General features: G+C 34.7%; 1 protein-coding gene across 1 annotated transcript in view; it reads right to left on the bottom strand.

The window, feature by feature from the left end:
* Nucleotides 1-18,004, bottom strand: part of LOC132201006 (connectin-like) — a 154,058-nt gene that overhangs the window by 16,344 nt on the left and 119,710 nt on the right. Inside the window, exons 6-7 of the mRNA XM_059626859.1 lie at nucleotides 16,374-16,733; nucleotides 14,995-15,224 (exon numbers count right to left, since the gene is read on the bottom strand). Coding sequence (XP_059482842.1) covers nucleotides 14,995-15,224; nucleotides 16,374-16,733 — 590 coding nt within the window. The remainder of the gene's footprint in view (nucleotides 1-14,994; nucleotides 15,225-16,373; nucleotides 16,734-18,004) is intronic.

Here is an 18,004-nt window from a genome sequence, read left to right as displayed (position 1 = left end):
AGAGTGCAATTCAAATGCCTTCGGACATCGAGATAAACGGGATGGCGCGGAAATTGCAGCATTTTGTGTTTGCGCCCCACGCCGCCGGCCATCAAAGAGTTGTAGATTTATGTTCCTATTGTGCCGTGCAGTTTAGCACCCCCTGCAGCAATCTGGCTGTCCGTCCGTCCGCGCTCGCACGACTTGAAATATGTATTACATTTTGTTAATTTCATCTGATAAGCGGCGCCGAATAATTGATGACCCTTTGTACTTGCACGTGCATGTGTAATGAGAGTGTTTGTTTTACTGCATGCAATCTCTGCACATCTAGCCGCCCTTGCGATATTTTAGACTGGAAAATTATCCGTTTGGCATACGTTCTAAAATTTAAATAATTGTGTTTAAAAAAATTAGCCACCAACTGACATATTTTATTGATTATTTAAAATTTTCTATCAAATAATTCAATGAACACAATTTTTTTAGTTTTTTTTAACCCTCTACATTATCTAAAAGTGGATTCAAAATAAAATTGTACCATTTCTATCACTTTATTTAACATTTAAATAATATTTTAAAAGCACATTATACTTTTAAACGCAATTATTGCTTCAAATTAATTATCCTATATTTGATTTGATTTTGAAATATATTTTTAAAATAAAAATTTATTTTTGATTAACAAAAATTGTTTCATTTAAAAAATATATAGAACACAATTATTTTTCAATCAAGATGCGTAATTATGAAGGAATTAATGTTAATGGATTCCTCAGGCGTAAAGTTTTCCTTGCCATGTGAAAAATATATTTGATTATAATGATGGTGGAAAAATTCATGAATACAAATTGCGATATTTTAATTAATCTAAAAATAATACCCAAATGTAGGATGTTGGTGATCCAAGTTTTGAATATATATTAGAAAGTTTGATTTCTATTGTGCAACAAAAGCTGTTAGATCCTCTTTTTTTATTTAAATGGATACTTAACTGAAAAGCTGAAATTTGAAATGTATTGAATAATTTTAAATTTCCTCATATTTCTTGGCTTGCATTGAAAAAAATATATTCTGCTTGAATTTCCCTTTAAAAAAAGCTTTGGCTTCCATATCTCTTGGCAGGTCTCCCTCATAATTCTCAATTAGAATTTGCGTCACCCCAGTGTCAAGCGCGAATATATAATATTCTTCAAGAACTATGCGCGCCGAGAACAAAAACTTTTTGAAATAGAATTCCAAACAAAGGCCGCGCTAGTCTGCTCTTATACGTGTCTCTGTGCGAGACATCTTGACGTGCACTTAACTTGAGTCCTCCGCCCCGATGCCGCCGCCACGCCGCTCCTCTCATAATTAATTTTCCACCCCGCGCATCAACCATACAGTGAAGCAATCATAATAATAATATGGTAATTAGAGTATGTGATACTGCATAAAATTTCGCCCCCGGCCAAGCGTTCGTCGCATAAAAACGCGATATTGCCACAGTTTCCAATATCCCGTGTCGCAACTTTTTGTATATTCGTGCGACACCCTCTGAAGAAAGAAAGACTGACGTGCATCCAAAGGGGGTAAGAAGAGCAAAAAGATGAGATGCACCGCGTGCTTTATAATGGAATATTGTTATGCAGTTATGCACAAGTGTCTGCATATATAGATAATGTCGACAGGGAGAGGGGGTTGGTTTGTATATCGGTGCGGATATCGCAAACCACCCCAGTCGATTTTTTCAGTATGCAAAGCAAACACCGGCAAGGGAACGTTAAAATTTCATTTTTCAAGGTTGGTATTTCGACGAAGAATGGTTTTTCATGATAAGTAAAAAGACGGTTGTTTTTTTTTTTTAAATTTAATTAAAGTAATTTAAAAATCGTTGCCAAATTTTAATTTAAGGACGAAATTGAATCAAAGGGCTTGTTTCTAAAAAATACAATTTAACATTGATTTAAACTGGACCTTTCAACAATTTTTTTTTTTTTTTTTTTTTTTTTTTTTTTTTTTTTTTTTTTTTTTTTAAAGATGATAAAAGGAACAGTATCGTTTCTTAGTTCTGCAGAACTAATAATTTTATTTATTTTATATTAAAAAACTTGTATAAAGAAAAGTTTGCGTGTTGCTCTAGTTTTAAAAAAGCTGTTAGAATTAATTTAATTAGATTCACCTGATTAGTGATGATAATTCTAGTAGCTGATTTGATCGTTCAACCTTAATCTTGGACAAGAAAAATGTGAAAAATGATAAAAATTTTACTAGAAAGCTCCACTGTGCCAATTAAATGAAAGCAATGTAAATAATATTGAATCTCACAAAGTAAATTAAACTAACGATTCCTTGAAAAATAAATAAAATTGTGAAAATCCGACTGACATTTCATTTCTTTCAGTGAAAAGGTAAAAATACGTCTCAATTCCTGAAAATGAGAATTGAAAATTGAATGAGAAGTGCTATAAAATTCTGCTTATCAATTAGAATTCTTATAATTCATAATACTTTTTATAGGAGAGAAAGTTAATGAATAATTGAATTGGCACATGGACAAATTGAATAATTTCAAATACCATGGATTCTTATTTTATTTAATTAATTGATATAATTATTTTTTCAATTTTTGCAAATTAGGAGTGCCAAAACTTGATGCACTGATTTTTATTTATTATATATTTTTTTTAATTCCTTAAAACGTCAATAAAGACTAAAATTTTATCAAAAAATTCGATTTGTTTATTAGAAACGTTCCTTGGCCGAAAAATCGATTCGCCCAAAGAAAGATTCGCGGCAAGGGCGAGGTGAAGAGATCGCACATCCACTTTTTAACTGCCGCCGGTCACGGCATCCTGCTGCATTGCCTCCACAATGCGGACATGGTACGCTCTCTAGCAGCCATAAAGCACTTAGGTCTCTCTCGCTCACGCCAAATACATGACACACTCACTCACGTATGTTCGTATGTGTCTAGACAATAAAACGGACGCCACCAAGTTAGCATAACACGTACGTGAGATTCGGGGGAAAATGGCTTGCCGGTCGCTCGCTCTCTCCACGCACACTATTCAAACTAGCTATAGTGTTATGTAAACAACACACACACACGGCTTCAAGTCAGCCGTGCTGGATATTACGACTTGTAAAGCAGCACATAAACCACGGATAAAACGCGATAAAATTTTGTTTCTATTACGGGTGGGCGGAATTAATTGGCCTTAAACTGTTGCGACCTCCGTGATATGTGCGGCCCAAACAATTTCTACGCAATTTCTGTGCTCAAGTATTGCCGGAAATATTACATTTTATACAATTCTCTTTTTTTATTTTAATAAACTATCGAATAAAATGTTGGCTTTTTACATTGTAGAATTTCTTAATTGAATATGATGAAATTGATTGTGATGTCTTATTCATATTGGTTTCACTCATCAGAAAGTTTATTTTGTGCTTTTTTCGGAAGCATAGCTTATCCTTGATCGAGTTTATTGTTAAGTAAATAAAATAAATTATCTAAAGAAATTTTATTATTTATTTAAATTAATAAAAAATTATAAATATATTAATTTTTTTTAAATTTATATAATTTTCTTAAATATATTTTTTTATTATTATTAAAATGAAATGTAAACAAATCCTTTTTATAAAAATGTTACAAGTATAATTTTTAATGGATTTTTAATTCAAATGTGTAAAAACAAAATAAATTATTGTTGCGCATTAGCAAGTATTTAAATAATAATCAAAAATGATTTTGTTTACGACGAACGTCTCTCTTAAGAAGTTTGCAATAACTTACAGATCAAGGGAATAAACTTGTAACTTTCCCAATTTAAAAATTTCCATGATCATATCATGATGAGCAATAAATTAGAGAGCAAACACAGCTCGCATCAAAACTCCTCTCGTTTATTTTTCATTAAACACAAAAGCGAGATGCGACGCCGCTTTTGCTCTCGTCGGCAAATAAAATTAAATGAAATTTCGCACGCGCCGCGAATAAAAAACAAGAACGATACTTTGTGTGCTCAACAGCGCACTGCTTTTCGCTCTGCGGGGGTTGGCAGGCGAAGGGGTGGGTGTCCAAATTGCCGCCCATTCATCCGCGCACGACGTTTTGCATAATTCCCGCCCGCCGGCCGCAAAACGTTAAAGAGCAGCAATATTTGCAGAACAGCGGCCGTAACTTATATATTTTTTTCCACCAAGCACGTCGGCGTGTCATTAAAAAAGCGGGGGGTGAAAGAAAAAGAAAGAGAAACGTTTTCACCCCCTATGCTATAACACAACTCTTTGCTTCCCCGCGCTTAATGAGATTTCCATCGTCTCATATTTTATCGATGAATTTATGCTTGAATTGTGTCTCTTCTTTTGCTGAAGCAAATGTTTAGTAATCTTTACCAATTTTTCCACCCGGACGCTCTTTTCGCTCCCCAAGCCGAAAAGTTGAGAGCGTGCTTTATTCCTGCACCCTGCTTTTAGATCAAATACAAAACTTTATTTATTATTATACACCCCTTAAAAAGTTTTAACTCAAAGGCTTCATTCTGCTTAACATTTTAATTTGCAGCATCGATTTTTCCAGGGAAAACAATATTGAAAAGATAATTTATTTTTCAAACAGAGCTTTATTTTTCAATATATGAAATCAAATTTTTGAGAACGAATGAAGTGATAAATTTATATAAAAAGAAAAACCTAGGATAGTCGGGCTAGACAAAATTAAAATAAATCCTTAAAAAAAACTACATGACAAATAAAAAAAATCATATAATATTTAAACATTAACTCATGCAAATTTTAAACAAAATTAGCAACTTTAATTATAAAAAATTAGATGAAAGTCTTATTGAGAATGAGATGGTATTTCTACCACTTTTTGAATGAAATTAAAAAAAAAAATGAATTTAAAGGTTTAAAAAATTTAAAAGTTATAGTATTAAAGACTAAAATTTAAGCATATATACTAATTTTTAAATAGTTGGTTTCCTTCGTCCTTACTTATAAACATAAGCTAGTGTTTCATCATTAATTGAAAGCAAAATGTTGAGAAAAAAAAAATTAAAATCACAGCCAAATCTCTTGATAAATTATTTAAATTATATATAAAACAAAATTGGTTCAGCTGAATTCTAGCTTATGGGATACTTATTGATATCTGAGAGAATCTTTACCCATTATTGTCCTATCAACACATCTATTCCGCACATTATCGCTGTTTTATTTTTACGACGGGGTCGGTCGAGTCAGCATTTTTCCCCAATGGTCAGTTGTTATCGCCGCCAATGCTACGTTGTGCAGAGCAGCAGGTAATTTTTTGTGTCTCTCAAGATCTCGCCTCCATTATTATATTATCCAAGGGAATTTTATCAGTGATGACCTGGGGACGCCTCGAGGCGACCCGAGGAGACGCAAAAGGCGCTTTTCTCCGGGAGAACTTGATGATGTGATATTTTCGGGTGCATTCTTCGCTCGCGTCGCCCACGTCGGATCGGCACAAACGCGGCAACCACTGCTCTTGCGGAGCGAGAGAAGATGTGTTCGTTTGTGTTTTGCAGAGAGAGGAGCTCCTCCGCCCTCGAGAGGCATCTCAAGCGCGCCGGATAATAATGTGTACATTTGAAGTCTGCGAGACTGCGACAAAAACGATCTCGTTTGACGGAAATATCTCAGTAATGTGTCGTGCGAGCTCTGCAAGGCAAAGTAGAGGGAGAATATGGATAAATTTTATATGGAGAACACTGGGTAGAATTATTTATCAAGAATTCATCTAGTTTTTAGGAGATGCATTGAAAGCGGATCTTAGGATCTCGTATTTGGAGAGAGAAAAGGAAAGCGAGAAAACACGAAAATTAACCTGCAATTGTTGTAAATTTACATAATAACGCAATAATAATTTGAAATTAGTTATCTTCTTTTTATAAAATAACATTTTTTAACTGGAAGTGTGCCTAAAACATTTAAATTAATTAAAAAATATTTAAAATTTAAGATTGAATTTATTTCATGCATATCAATTTTGAAATAAACAAAACACTTTTTAGTAAAACTCTAAATTTAAATTATTTATTAATATTAATGGTATGTGTATTTTACTCATTGTAAATACAAATTGACGGAGTTTTTTAATTTGAAAGTTCCCAGAGTGGCAGAAATTTCAACCAATTGGGATATTTGGATGTGCACAACTATCTGAAATAAATAATAATTAATAAAAAATAATATTATTATAATTGATAATTTTCAGTCAATATAAAATGATTATTTAATAAATTTGGAAAAAAGGGAAAATTTGGCAAATAATGAGTTATTTAACCAGTAACTAATTAAATTATTTCCAGTTTCGAGTGGTTTTTTTGGGTTTTAAATTCTATAAAAATTGTTATTTTCAGTTTTTTTTTGTTTCAGATCTTATTGTATTATAATCTGTCAGAAAATTAAACAACGATATTAGTTTCTCTGTGCCACTCATCAATGCGCAGATGTAATTGAATATATAAACAAGTCGTTTGGACAACTAAGCTCTGGCAATCAATTTTTAATTAAAATGGATTAAAGCTGAAATCCGTCGTAAGCGCGGATCAAAGCTCCGAATTAATCTGCGAGAATTCTCTGGAACTTGCTCTGGAATCCAATTTCTGTGATAGTTTCACTAATGGAGGCTCAAATAATGTTGCAAATTAATCTAGCAATGCATCGCAATTTCAAAGTGCTCTGTGCAAATCTACTTCATTGCGTCAGACTGCATTTATGCAAATGAACGCCCGTTTAATGAGCTGCCGTGCCGCAAAAACAATGCGCGATCGGTGTGTACCCTCGCACCGGCTCGCTGTTTGTATTTCACTATTACACGCTGCTCTCGATACCAATGTACATACGCGCAGAGATCGGTTTTTGCACACTTTCGCAATTTTGCCGCTTGCCTACCCTTTTGTTGCTGTACTCTTGTTGTTCAAACAGACACTCTCGCACACACACACACTCACTTGGCCAAGTTGCGATGAATAATTAGTGCAATTACTGAGGCGTATGCTGCACGCTAAGCGTTATTTATTTCAAATATAACCACGTTCGAACGAGCGAGCGCCAGCCGGAGAGAAACTCGTGGGCCATAATTCGCGTATCCAACTCCTGTGGGACGCCGTAAGTTATGATTAAGTAAACGCCGGGGAGAGAAAGCTGAGAAATTCTGAGCAGGGTGTATGCCCAGAATATGAAAGGTCTCAATATTTAAGGGTAAATATTTTACGTTGAAGTTGCCAAAATTATTAACATAATTTAAACTTTATTAAATGACTTATATTTTCAAAAATTTATTTATATTTTATCATTTATACAGTAATATTATATTATAAAATTTTATAATCTTTCTATTTTACTAACATTTGTTCATTTTTGCAAAATTGTTAAATTTTACGTTTACAGTGATTTAAAAAACCTTACATATTGTTACACATCTTACAAGAAATCTAATATATATTGACGTACCACATCTTCTTTGGTTATTGACTATAGAAATATGGATAGCAGAAGCTGGAACCACGTGTGTGAACTATTAACTGCAATTTGATGTCTATTTTATTTAAAACTGCTGTGATTTGTAAGATGAAGCAGGATCCAATAATACAAATATATGCTCAATTTAAAAGATAAAAAAACGCATAATGAAAATTTTAAATAATAAAGTAATTATTAATAAATTCTTTGTCTCATTATTAATTGTCTTCAGTTTTTAAATATGGATAATAATAATTGAGTAGACAAACTGTTGAAGCTTTCATTCACTTTTATTCATAGCAATCTCCCCTGTCCTTGTTTTCATATCGCAACATTTATTCGGTAAATTTATTTTGCCTGACAAAGCTATTTGTAAAAGCTAAAGAGGGGAGCAGACGGACACTTTTCATCCGCGCGATTACCTGGTTCCCTCTCGCATCTGTTTGTGCTGACAAATGCGTAGCGTGCGATCGTATAATTTACAAAGTCGCAGCAGCAACGGGCTGCGAGGAACTAATTAAAAATTAAAGCAATTACGATCGTAATAAAACGAGAACGACGTGATTAATCTCATCACGACGGCGGCGGCTCTTCAGCATTTTTTTTCAACATCAGTTTTTTTTTGTAATATTAAAATAATCGGCCGGCACGACGAGAAAAATTCGTCCCAAGTTTAATCTTGGCGGGCGCCCGGCGCGAAATTTAATGCATATTTCGCCGGCATACATAAATTCCGCGACGGACGAAAAGCGGCGAAAAGAGCGAAAAATTTCTTCCTCATCCGGCCGTGAATTTATTCGAAAACGTATGCGCGCGGCCCGGCGTAAAAATTGGCCGGAGAATTTATATATGAATAAAAAGTTGTAGAGAAAGAGAAGAGCTCGCGTGTGCGAGATAGCGTTTTCGCGTGAGTTCCGAGAGTGCAATGCCAAAGCCAACCCTTTTGCTGGCACACAATTTCGCCGTGTGTGAAACCGCACAACAAAAGGAAGCGAGAGAGAGAGTGCGGCGTAGAGAAGAGAGCGGAATATTTTTTAATTCTAATGCCAGCTTCGTTCCACCTTAATAAATATGTGAGGGGATGTGAGGCAAACACGAAGGCCTGATGAAGAGATCATTCCACCCAGGGCGGAGCCCACGTGCGCCGGGCATCATAGTTTTTTGATTTATTTAATGATCTGCGCCGCCGGATGAAAAGCTTCTGCTTTTTTCCCCGTGCAAATGTGGCTTTGGCCGAGTGTGATAAATTTCCAAAGTGTGAGAGCGCGGATTGCCGGCTCGGAAAAGGTGGAAAGCCACCCCTCTCCGATAATGAATTTTTCGCCGTTTTTCATTTCTGTGCAAATACCGGTGCGGAATGTGCTTCGCAAAAAGGGAGGCTGTTAATTAAAAGCGTGACACAAACACGCCCCATATTTCATGGCCGTGTTTTGCAAAAACACCTTATTCTACTTATGAGACGCGCTGGAAGTTTGTAATGCATCCTGACGTTTGTTTACTTCGGAGGCAATAAAGAATTCGGAGAGCGAGAAACGTCCCGCCTGAAGTCACGTTTAGTATTATTTGACATTGTGTGAGATGCACGTGTGCCTTCTCAGCTCAGATATTTCATTTCGCATTACTCTGTGAAGCGGCGCGGTATCTCACTTTGAACAGAGATGCCTTAAAAAACCAAGTGAAACTGTAACTGGGAAGACGAGAGACGTGTAGAGAATTGTTTTCATAATATAAGCAGAGCTTTGTATATTCCAAAAAAATTAATTTTAAATTGAAAGGAGGAAAAATTTAAAACAGAAACTTAATATTAAATTTAAGGTCCAAGAAAATATAGGAAAGTCTAAAAAGTGATAAAAAGTTTGTTGATGCCGCAAGTCTCTCAGCATGTAATTATAATTATTTTGGATCAGAATGTCACATTTCACGAATATTATAATATCCAATTAATTGTCAGATTGAGTTTTTGTGCACACAGAAATTATTGTCACGTGTGTTTTGATGGTTGCATATTTGTTAAGCCTTTGCAGCTCGCTTATGCAAAAATAAATCAACAAAATTTTAGACACAAATGGACGTACATTTTTTATTATTTTAAAACTAGATATTAAAGATTATTTCTCTTAATCAGGTTTTTCGCTGTATTTCTCTTTCTCACAAAATTTTCAAGACTCCAGCACATCTCCAGATATAAGAAGGTTCTTACTCACTCATGCCTTCACCCTTAACCCCTCGCTGTGTATTATATCTTTGCCGGTGTGTCTCTTCAGCTTCTCTGTATCTCCACGTGTGAATTCCCCGCCATGCAAAAAGTAAGTCGTGTCGCTTAACGCGAGAACTTTTTTACTCTCGGCGGCTCGTTATCTCTCTGTATACATTGGCATTAACGATATTAGCGGCGAGCACACGCCCTTTTTCTCTTATTTCTTCGACACTCTTTCGCTCACTCCCACCAACAAGAACTTTCGTTTCAATTAAAATTTTGTATTTGACATCTTATTTTTGACTACACGCCAGAAAGACACCAATTATAGATCGGAGCCGAAAAAATCATGTTTCATTAGCAAAGAAAGTCTCGTCATTAAATTAAAGCTGCTTTGAGCTGCTCATTAATTTTTTTCTCAGAAAACAGTTTTAAAAATTTATAGAAGTTAAAAAAGTTGTTTTTGAAACTTTGGTGCTAAAAATAATAATTCTATAACTTAAACCAACATGCTTGAGTGCTTAAGAGAAGAGTCTAAAAAAAATTAGGAAGACTAAAAATTGTTGCAAATTTATTTTGGCGCTTTCAATAATGAAGCTTATTAATAAGATAAAGTCCAGAAATATGCACAAATTTTATTTATTTTTCCTTTTGAATGGGAATAACAATCAATAAAAATTTAATTAATTTCTCAATACGTTTGTACCAATAAAAAAATTTTATTATTGGAAAATTAATTTTTTCAAAAATAAAGCATTCAAAAAGTGAAGAAAAATGATTTTACGACAAGGAAAAATTCTAGTTCATCTTTTTATCGCAAAATTTGATTTATATCTCTGCTTTCGTCGTTTGGCATTCAGCTGCAAAATTTCCACGTCATTATTGATCGAAAGGGTTCAAAACAACCCTCTCTACGGTTCAAAAGCAAATATACACATTCAAAAGTGGCGCAGCAGATGTGTGTTTTTACCGGGGCGATAAGTGCCGACACGGTGCGCGTTGTTGTAACTCTATATAAATAATGAATGCCTGTATTGATAGATCGCGAGCGCGCTTTATTAGAGGCGACGCGAGTATGAAATATAACCGCAATTATCGGTGCCGGGTGGACAAAAAGCGCGACTGGTCTCTGCGCTCCTTTGCCACTCGTTTTAATAAGGTAGAACATGAATCACATGCGCGGCCCGTGTTATTATAAATGGCTACCCTTTCATTACTGCACTTTATTGTGTCCGTGTGAAAAGACTATGTTCAAGGGGTGTAATGTTGATTTAAATATTAACTGACTCGCTTGGAAAATAAATTCGAATTGAAACATTTCACGGCATCCTTTTTCTCTTTCCACATATAAGAGCAGCCCTTGCATGTGGAAAACGCGTCTCCGGTGCAACGTGTGTTATTCTTCCTCTGCTGATATCAAAACGAACGCGAGAATGATGAAGACGTCAAATGTGCTTGCGGAAGGGAAAGGGGTTGCAAACTAGAATCGTTATTTCCATCATTACCACTCGACGAGAAGCCCATTTTAGAGAGAGAAAATGGCGCTTATCTTGCAACTTCCCTCCGTCCGCAGCAATTCAAATTCTTTATAAACCAGCAATATGATCATAAATTTTCTTTTTACATGAAATTTATTTATTTCAACCCCTTTTTTCCGATAATGATTTTATTTTGAATGGAAAGGTTAGAAATTACATAAAAATTTTATGACATAAATTGAAATTGTGTTTTACACTCCTACAAGTTTTATCTAGTCACGCCAAAAACAAGAGAACCTTTATCTCAAAACGTTAAGATGCAGTAAATTTTTATTTGATGGAATTAAATTATTTGAATCATTAAAAAAAGGACAATCATCACTAAAGGTTCAAATGCTTTTGGCGGGCGCTTTTTTCATTAAAATTTTAGCTATATCGATCAAAATTTTGAAGTCAGTCTTGAAATTTTGATTTTTTTTTTTTTTTTAATTAATGAATAAAAACCTTTACTGATTTACCGAAGAGGGTTCTTACACTCGCAGCAACTTTATTTTCAAAACGTTTTTATATAAATTTCAGGGGAAAAGTTTGCAATTCAACATGCGACTTTTCACCGCATGCACTTATGTTTACTTCCTGCATGTAATGTCAGTACAACCTCTCTCTCGTTTCTCCTTTGGGGAACGGCTGGTTGCATATACTGTTCCGTACGTGTTTTCGCTCCGTTTCACCCTTACACGTACACAACCCCCACAGCCTTTTCTCTCTCTTTTTTTTCATTCCGTGTGATACTATCCGCATGTGCAATCTCTCTCCCAATTGAGTCGTGGTTTCAAGTCGAGCAGAAACTACACACCAGCAAAAAACGCACCGCTTTTTTTCTTATCCTTGGTTTCGGTCTCGAGGAGTGATTTTATTTGTGGCAATGCATGCAAGCGAATTGGGAGAGGGAGATGAACTCTCTCATCGTTATTATTTCGAAACCACTCTTATCTGCGGGAGTTACTTTGGAGAGGACGCATTACACAACTTTGAGTGTTTAGACGGACTAAATATGCAAGGAATAATACTATAATGCGAGAGGGTTGCAATCTTAGGAGGGAAAATGAGATAGCTTTAAATTGTTGTGCCGGCTTTGTCTGTAATCCAGTCGAATAAGTGCTATTGATAATGGATTGTTGCAATTTCGACGGATTAGTATTTGTAGTGTTGTTCATTTTGGTAATAACTCGGCGAGCTTTCCATTAGATTTTCAAGTTGCAGCGAAATTAATCCGGAAGGATTGCTGATTATTCCAACTCAAAGTCAATCTAATGAAATTAATTTAGAAATTTAACACAAAATCAAAGCCACAAAAAGTGATCATACAAGATTAACATAAATACTAGAAAAAAGTTAAATTTGAAAAAAAAAACTCAATTAAATAATAATTTATTAATATCTTGTATCATTTTTCAATAAAAATATACTGCCAAGTTTTAAAATGGATAATGTTTATCGTGCTCTTTTATTTACCAACACTGGAAGTCTCACGGTCTATAAATAAGACCAAATGGCCATCACGTTTTCCCGATAAAAAATTTAAACCTCTCCAGCATTCAGCAGGTAAAAGCCCACCAATCAAGTTGGAGGAAAAGAGCAAAAGCTGCAACCGAGCAAAAAAAGAACAGAAAAGACCCCTCTAGCTTTAGAGAAAATTCCCAGCAGGCGAGGCGCGCAAATCGATGGGGTTGACCAAATTGAATGCCGTGCAGAGAAAAAAAGGGCCTGAGCTGCATCACTGCAGATGATGTTGCCCCTGATTGCTATCATTAAACGTAGACGCAGCAGATGATAGACAATTAAGACTCAACGGAGTGCGTTTGGAACCGGACCGTCGTTCTGGCTAACAAAGTAGAGATGATCCCCAAACGCGATAACTCAGAATGCAATTCCCTTTTAACGTTGTTAATACTACCTTGGATGCATTATCTCTGGCGCACGGTCGAGAAATATGGTTCAATTACCAGCAGGCAGAACATAAAAGATGGAAATTAACATAAACTCGCGTGTAATATCCTGTAGGGCGTGTGTTATTAAGGACTCCTTATTGCAATGCTAAGAGTACCAAAGAGGTTTTTTTGATCTCCCATATGCCCAATGTAAAATTTTTGCCCCATGAACTCCCAATTTTTTTCTGCTTATCTGTTTAGGGTCATTCAATTATCATTTTGTGCAATTTTGAGCAAAAAATTTCGGGCAGATTTTTTTTAATCGCCATTAACAAAATTCTCCATAAAACGCCATGTTAAATTTCAAAAAATCATATTTCAAGATTAATCCACGCGACCCCCCATTTTTCCTTGAGCAATCAACTCCACTGGTGGGCAGGAATCTATAAAAAAATCTGGGTCCAAAAATTTCGGGCCGATTTTCCGCAAACAGAAGTTGTAGATGTCAATAAGGAGGCCTTAAGCGGCGACAAGAGCGATATTGCGAACGAGCCCCATCTGCGGCCGGCCCCGCTTTTGTGTAAGAGACGCGCACGCAACCGTGGCCTATCTTCTTCTTTTTAATTTCCGAAATTATAAAAAGCTCCACCGACCATTTGTCCCGAAAATTTAACAAAAGGTTAATTAAAAAGAGGCTCTTCTCGACGGAAAATGAACTCGGAAGATTGCAATCGGGAGGAGAAAGAGAAAGCCCCGTTTTTTCTGTTTTTATTTTTTCGTCTTTTGAAGAGAGAAATAAAAAAAGAAAGGACCGCAACAAGTCACAATTTTGCTGCTCGGCGAATTGGCACAAAACCGCGTTTATCTCTTTAACTTTCTTAGCAATAGTAAAACCGATATTTATACTCTGTGCCGACGAGAGCTGAAAAAGCCAACCATTATCGTGGTGAATTAAAGTGATAAATCACTTGGCCGGGGTTATAATTGATCAGAAGAAATGCGCGGAAGGGGACATTGCGAAGAATTATATCAAGCCAAGCAGTTCGTCGTCAGCCATTTATCGCGCAACAATTTGAGCGTGAAATCGTTTTTATTATATATTTTCTCCAATGCGCTGCGATGCGACGCCGTTACTTGTACGAAAATCACTTTTGTGAATATTTATAAATCTGTTTTGTTATCTGGTCAAATTATGTACTTTTAATATATTATAATTATTAAAGGTATCTATAAATAATTTACTTTTAATGTATTAATTGAAGTTGAGAAAAAGCCAACAACAACATCTTCCATTTAAGTTAATTTAAAAAGCCCGCAAAGAAGTTGTTCCTATTATAATTCTCGTTTTAAAGGGTGCATTAATATATAATTATGTCAAATATTCATTGAATCAATTAACAACTTATCAATCAGGTGAAAATAAATTTTGATAAAAAAATAGATTTGGAAAAGAGTAATTAAAATTCAGCGCTGGGAAAATATATTAACAATCAGAGAGATTTTGAACTTTAAAATTAAGATTTGTTCTTCTTCTTCTTTCAGAGAACTCAAATGTTTAAATTGACCATTTAATGTGAGTTTTCTAAAAACTTGTATTTTAGGCATTTGTAAAATATTTTCGGACCAATGATTGATTCCCCTGCGGCGTCTGCAAGGCGAAAAGAGTTAAAGCAATCCATTTGTTTAATACACTTCTTATCGCCGGCGGCGGTTAAAAAGGGGATTAGGAATAATTGATTTCTCGCTCGCGCAACGTCTTTTCCAAAGAAAATCCACTGGTGCCGACGTCGAGAATAAAAATAAAATACCGCCGAGCTCGTTCTTGTTCAAACATGCGGCGCATTAATTTCCCTTGGCTTTGTCTCGGCGACGACTCAATTATTTGCAACGTTGATTAAACGAGCTACTTGAAAGGAATAAAAAGTCCTACCTGTCAGCAGCAAGTAAGCCGAGCGGTTCTTCAGCTGGTCCATCATCGGCTGGATGGTCTCGCGAGTCAGGGTGCGCAGCTCGTTTTCGCGAAGGTCCAACACGCTGAGCAGAGGTGAACCCTGAAGACCGTAGGTGTCGAAAACGGTCAGCTGGTTTCCGCCAAGGGAAAGACGCTCCAGACGGGGAAGTCCGGCAAAGGCGTACTCGCCAATCTTTTGAATTGCATTCCTGAAATAATAATTGCACATTATTAATTATAAAATTCCAACCAACGTCCGACCCATCGACTGTTATTAGTCAAAAAATTTATAAATTCCAATCAATCTATGATTCAACACCTCCCATAGTCCGTTTTTAGTTCTAACCATCAATTCATAAATAACATCAAGCAATATTAATAAAATTTAATTGATGAAACTGAAATGAATACAATTGCAATAAAGTGACAAAGTGATTTCTTTATAAAGTAATGTAATTAAGAGATTAGGATGAAGAAAAATATAAATCTTTTATATAACTTAATAAAAGTATAGTATAAAATTTAAATTTAAACAAGTAATCCAATACCAAAAAATTAGCTAAAAAAATAAAAAAAAAATACAATATTTAATAATAATATAAACATTCCTAAAAAAATAATTTTTAAATGTTATAATAAGTGTTTAAAAAAAAATAACTAATTTCTTGATTTAATAAGATTGTTTTGTTAATTATTTTAAAACAATTTTGTGGTGACTTGATTGCATTAGAGCTATGGCACGCATAGTAAATAAAATATACTTGCCAATGCCATAAATTTATTATTCCCAATGAAAGAATAAATTAATGTCATTTATGTAATACTTAAATTTCCTTAAGTGTATTTAAACATTAAAATCATTCTCTCTAAAAAACGACTAAAAGAGGGAAAAAAAACTTCCAAAAGCTCCGACAACAATTTCTTGCACTGTTTAACTTAGCAGGATAATTTAACCTCCTCAAACTGATTCACCGATTAGATGAGTCCATGTCATTTTCGCTGCTCCCTTTTTTAAATGGACAATTAACAAATTTACGAGTGACACCCGACCCGTAGCAGATAAAAAGGCCACCACTATATGACTGTGTGTGTGAATTACATTAAAAAACGAACAAGCCCGCGTGATTTACATCACTTAAAAGCCCTCGTCGGACAACATAAATAATTCCGATATGCAAATGTTATCTAATTGTAGCGTGACCGTAAAATAAATAATAAAAAAATTCCACACGCGCGGTCGGTTGGCCGTCAATTAATCCGCAATTAGCATGCTATATCAGCATCAAAAGCGGCTGCCGTCAATACTTATTAAAAAAGCGGCAGCCGAAAGAGATGAATTATAAATTATATGCTCGTACCTGTCAAGTTCGATTTCGCGCAGTTCGGGCATCTCGGAAAAGACCATGTCGGGCAGCTCGGTCAACTGGTTTTCGGTCAACTCGAGCCTCTGCAGACGCACGAGGCCGCGGAAGACGCGCGCCGAGATTTTGTGCAAATTGTTCATCAGCAGGATCAACTCGTGCAGGTGCTTGAGCGGCTCGAACGCGTCCTCGTCGATTTTTGTGATGTTATTCTGGCCGATGAAGAGGTGCGTGAGTCGCGGGACTCCAGTGAAGGTGCCGACCTGCAGCGACGAGATCCGGTTTTCGTCCAGGGTGAGTTTCTTCAGGTGCGGCAAATAGGCGAACGCGTCAGGTTTGATCTTCTGGATTTGATTCCTGAAACGAACAAGGAGTGATTTTATAATCAGACAACGCAGAAATACACAGGATGCTTAGAAACGTCTAATTATGAAGAAAAAAAACTCAAATTCCTTAAAAAAAAAAATATAATAATATTTCTTTGGAAATGTTCCAATAGCGTTGAAAAGAATTAAAAATGATATTTAATTAAAATTTAAATTACAAATTCACAATTTTGACGGCTATTTGATTGTTTTATGCAAAGTAAAATAATATTTAAAATAATAATCCGCGACGAATTAATTCTCAATTTGTTCTTGTACGGAAAAATATAAAAATAATTTACAATCATGAGCTATAGATTATAATTCCATAAACAGATGGAAATTTTTATTTATATTTTTATAACTTAGCAACTACAGTTTCTTGATGAAAATATTATTTGGCCCTGCTCGTTTTTGTTGGTTGTGGTTAAATAAACATGAACGTTTTATTACTGGTTGTTTTTAATATAATTTTAATTTTTTTTTTAAATCTAATAATTTTATATTCACCATAATTATTGTTTTGTTTTTTAACGATTATATTTAATTTTTAAGTTTTTTCTATTAAATAATTTAAAATTTGATTTGTTAAATTTCTGCAAGAAATGCTAAATAAATATGTATTATTTTATTTAAGTAAGTGACAGTTTGAATTATAAAAACTATATATATATAAACTAATTGAAAGTTATATGAAATAATACAATTTAATAATTAATAGTCAGGGGGGTTAGCATAGAGTAAACTTCAGTAGGTGAAAATGAACTTCAATTCAATCAAATTATGTAGCTATACCGGTAGCTACTGTACAACAAGTTTTGGAGAAATAAATTGTCTGACATAGCTTAATTGATTATGGCAAATGTTAATTAGAAAATTCCATATGAAAGGGCATATATAGTTTGCAACAAACTAATCCACTATCAGTTCTCAGGATTGTGTTGGCGAATATCCAAGAACAAGGCTAGTTCAAAACAAAAATTTTTCTTTGTGTAATTTTATTAGGCCATTTATTGGTAGTTAAAAAACTTAAAATGGTTGCAAAATATTATTTTTATCAAAAATCTTTTCTAGTAGCGGCCTTATTGTTAAAAAAATGTAATCATTCACTTCATTTTATTTATTTTTTTTTATCTTTTTACATAAAAAAATTTTAGAAAACGTTTTTGACTAAGGACAAGAACAAAGATATAAATAATTATCTATTATTATCTAAATATCCCTTGAGCTATTTGAGGTCTCGAAATTGTTGCAAATGGGTTA

This window comes from Neocloeon triangulifer, unplaced genomic scaffold (genome assembly GCF_031216515.1).
Source record: "Neocloeon triangulifer isolate White Clay Creek 2 clone unplaced genomic scaffold, ASM3121651v1 ptg000014l, whole genome shotgun sequence".
Lineage (NCBI taxonomy): Eukaryota > Metazoa > Arthropoda > Insecta > Ephemeroptera > Baetidae > Neocloeon > Neocloeon triangulifer.
Note: the sequence above shows the minus strand (reverse complement) of the source record. Positions and strands in the feature narration are given on the sequence as shown.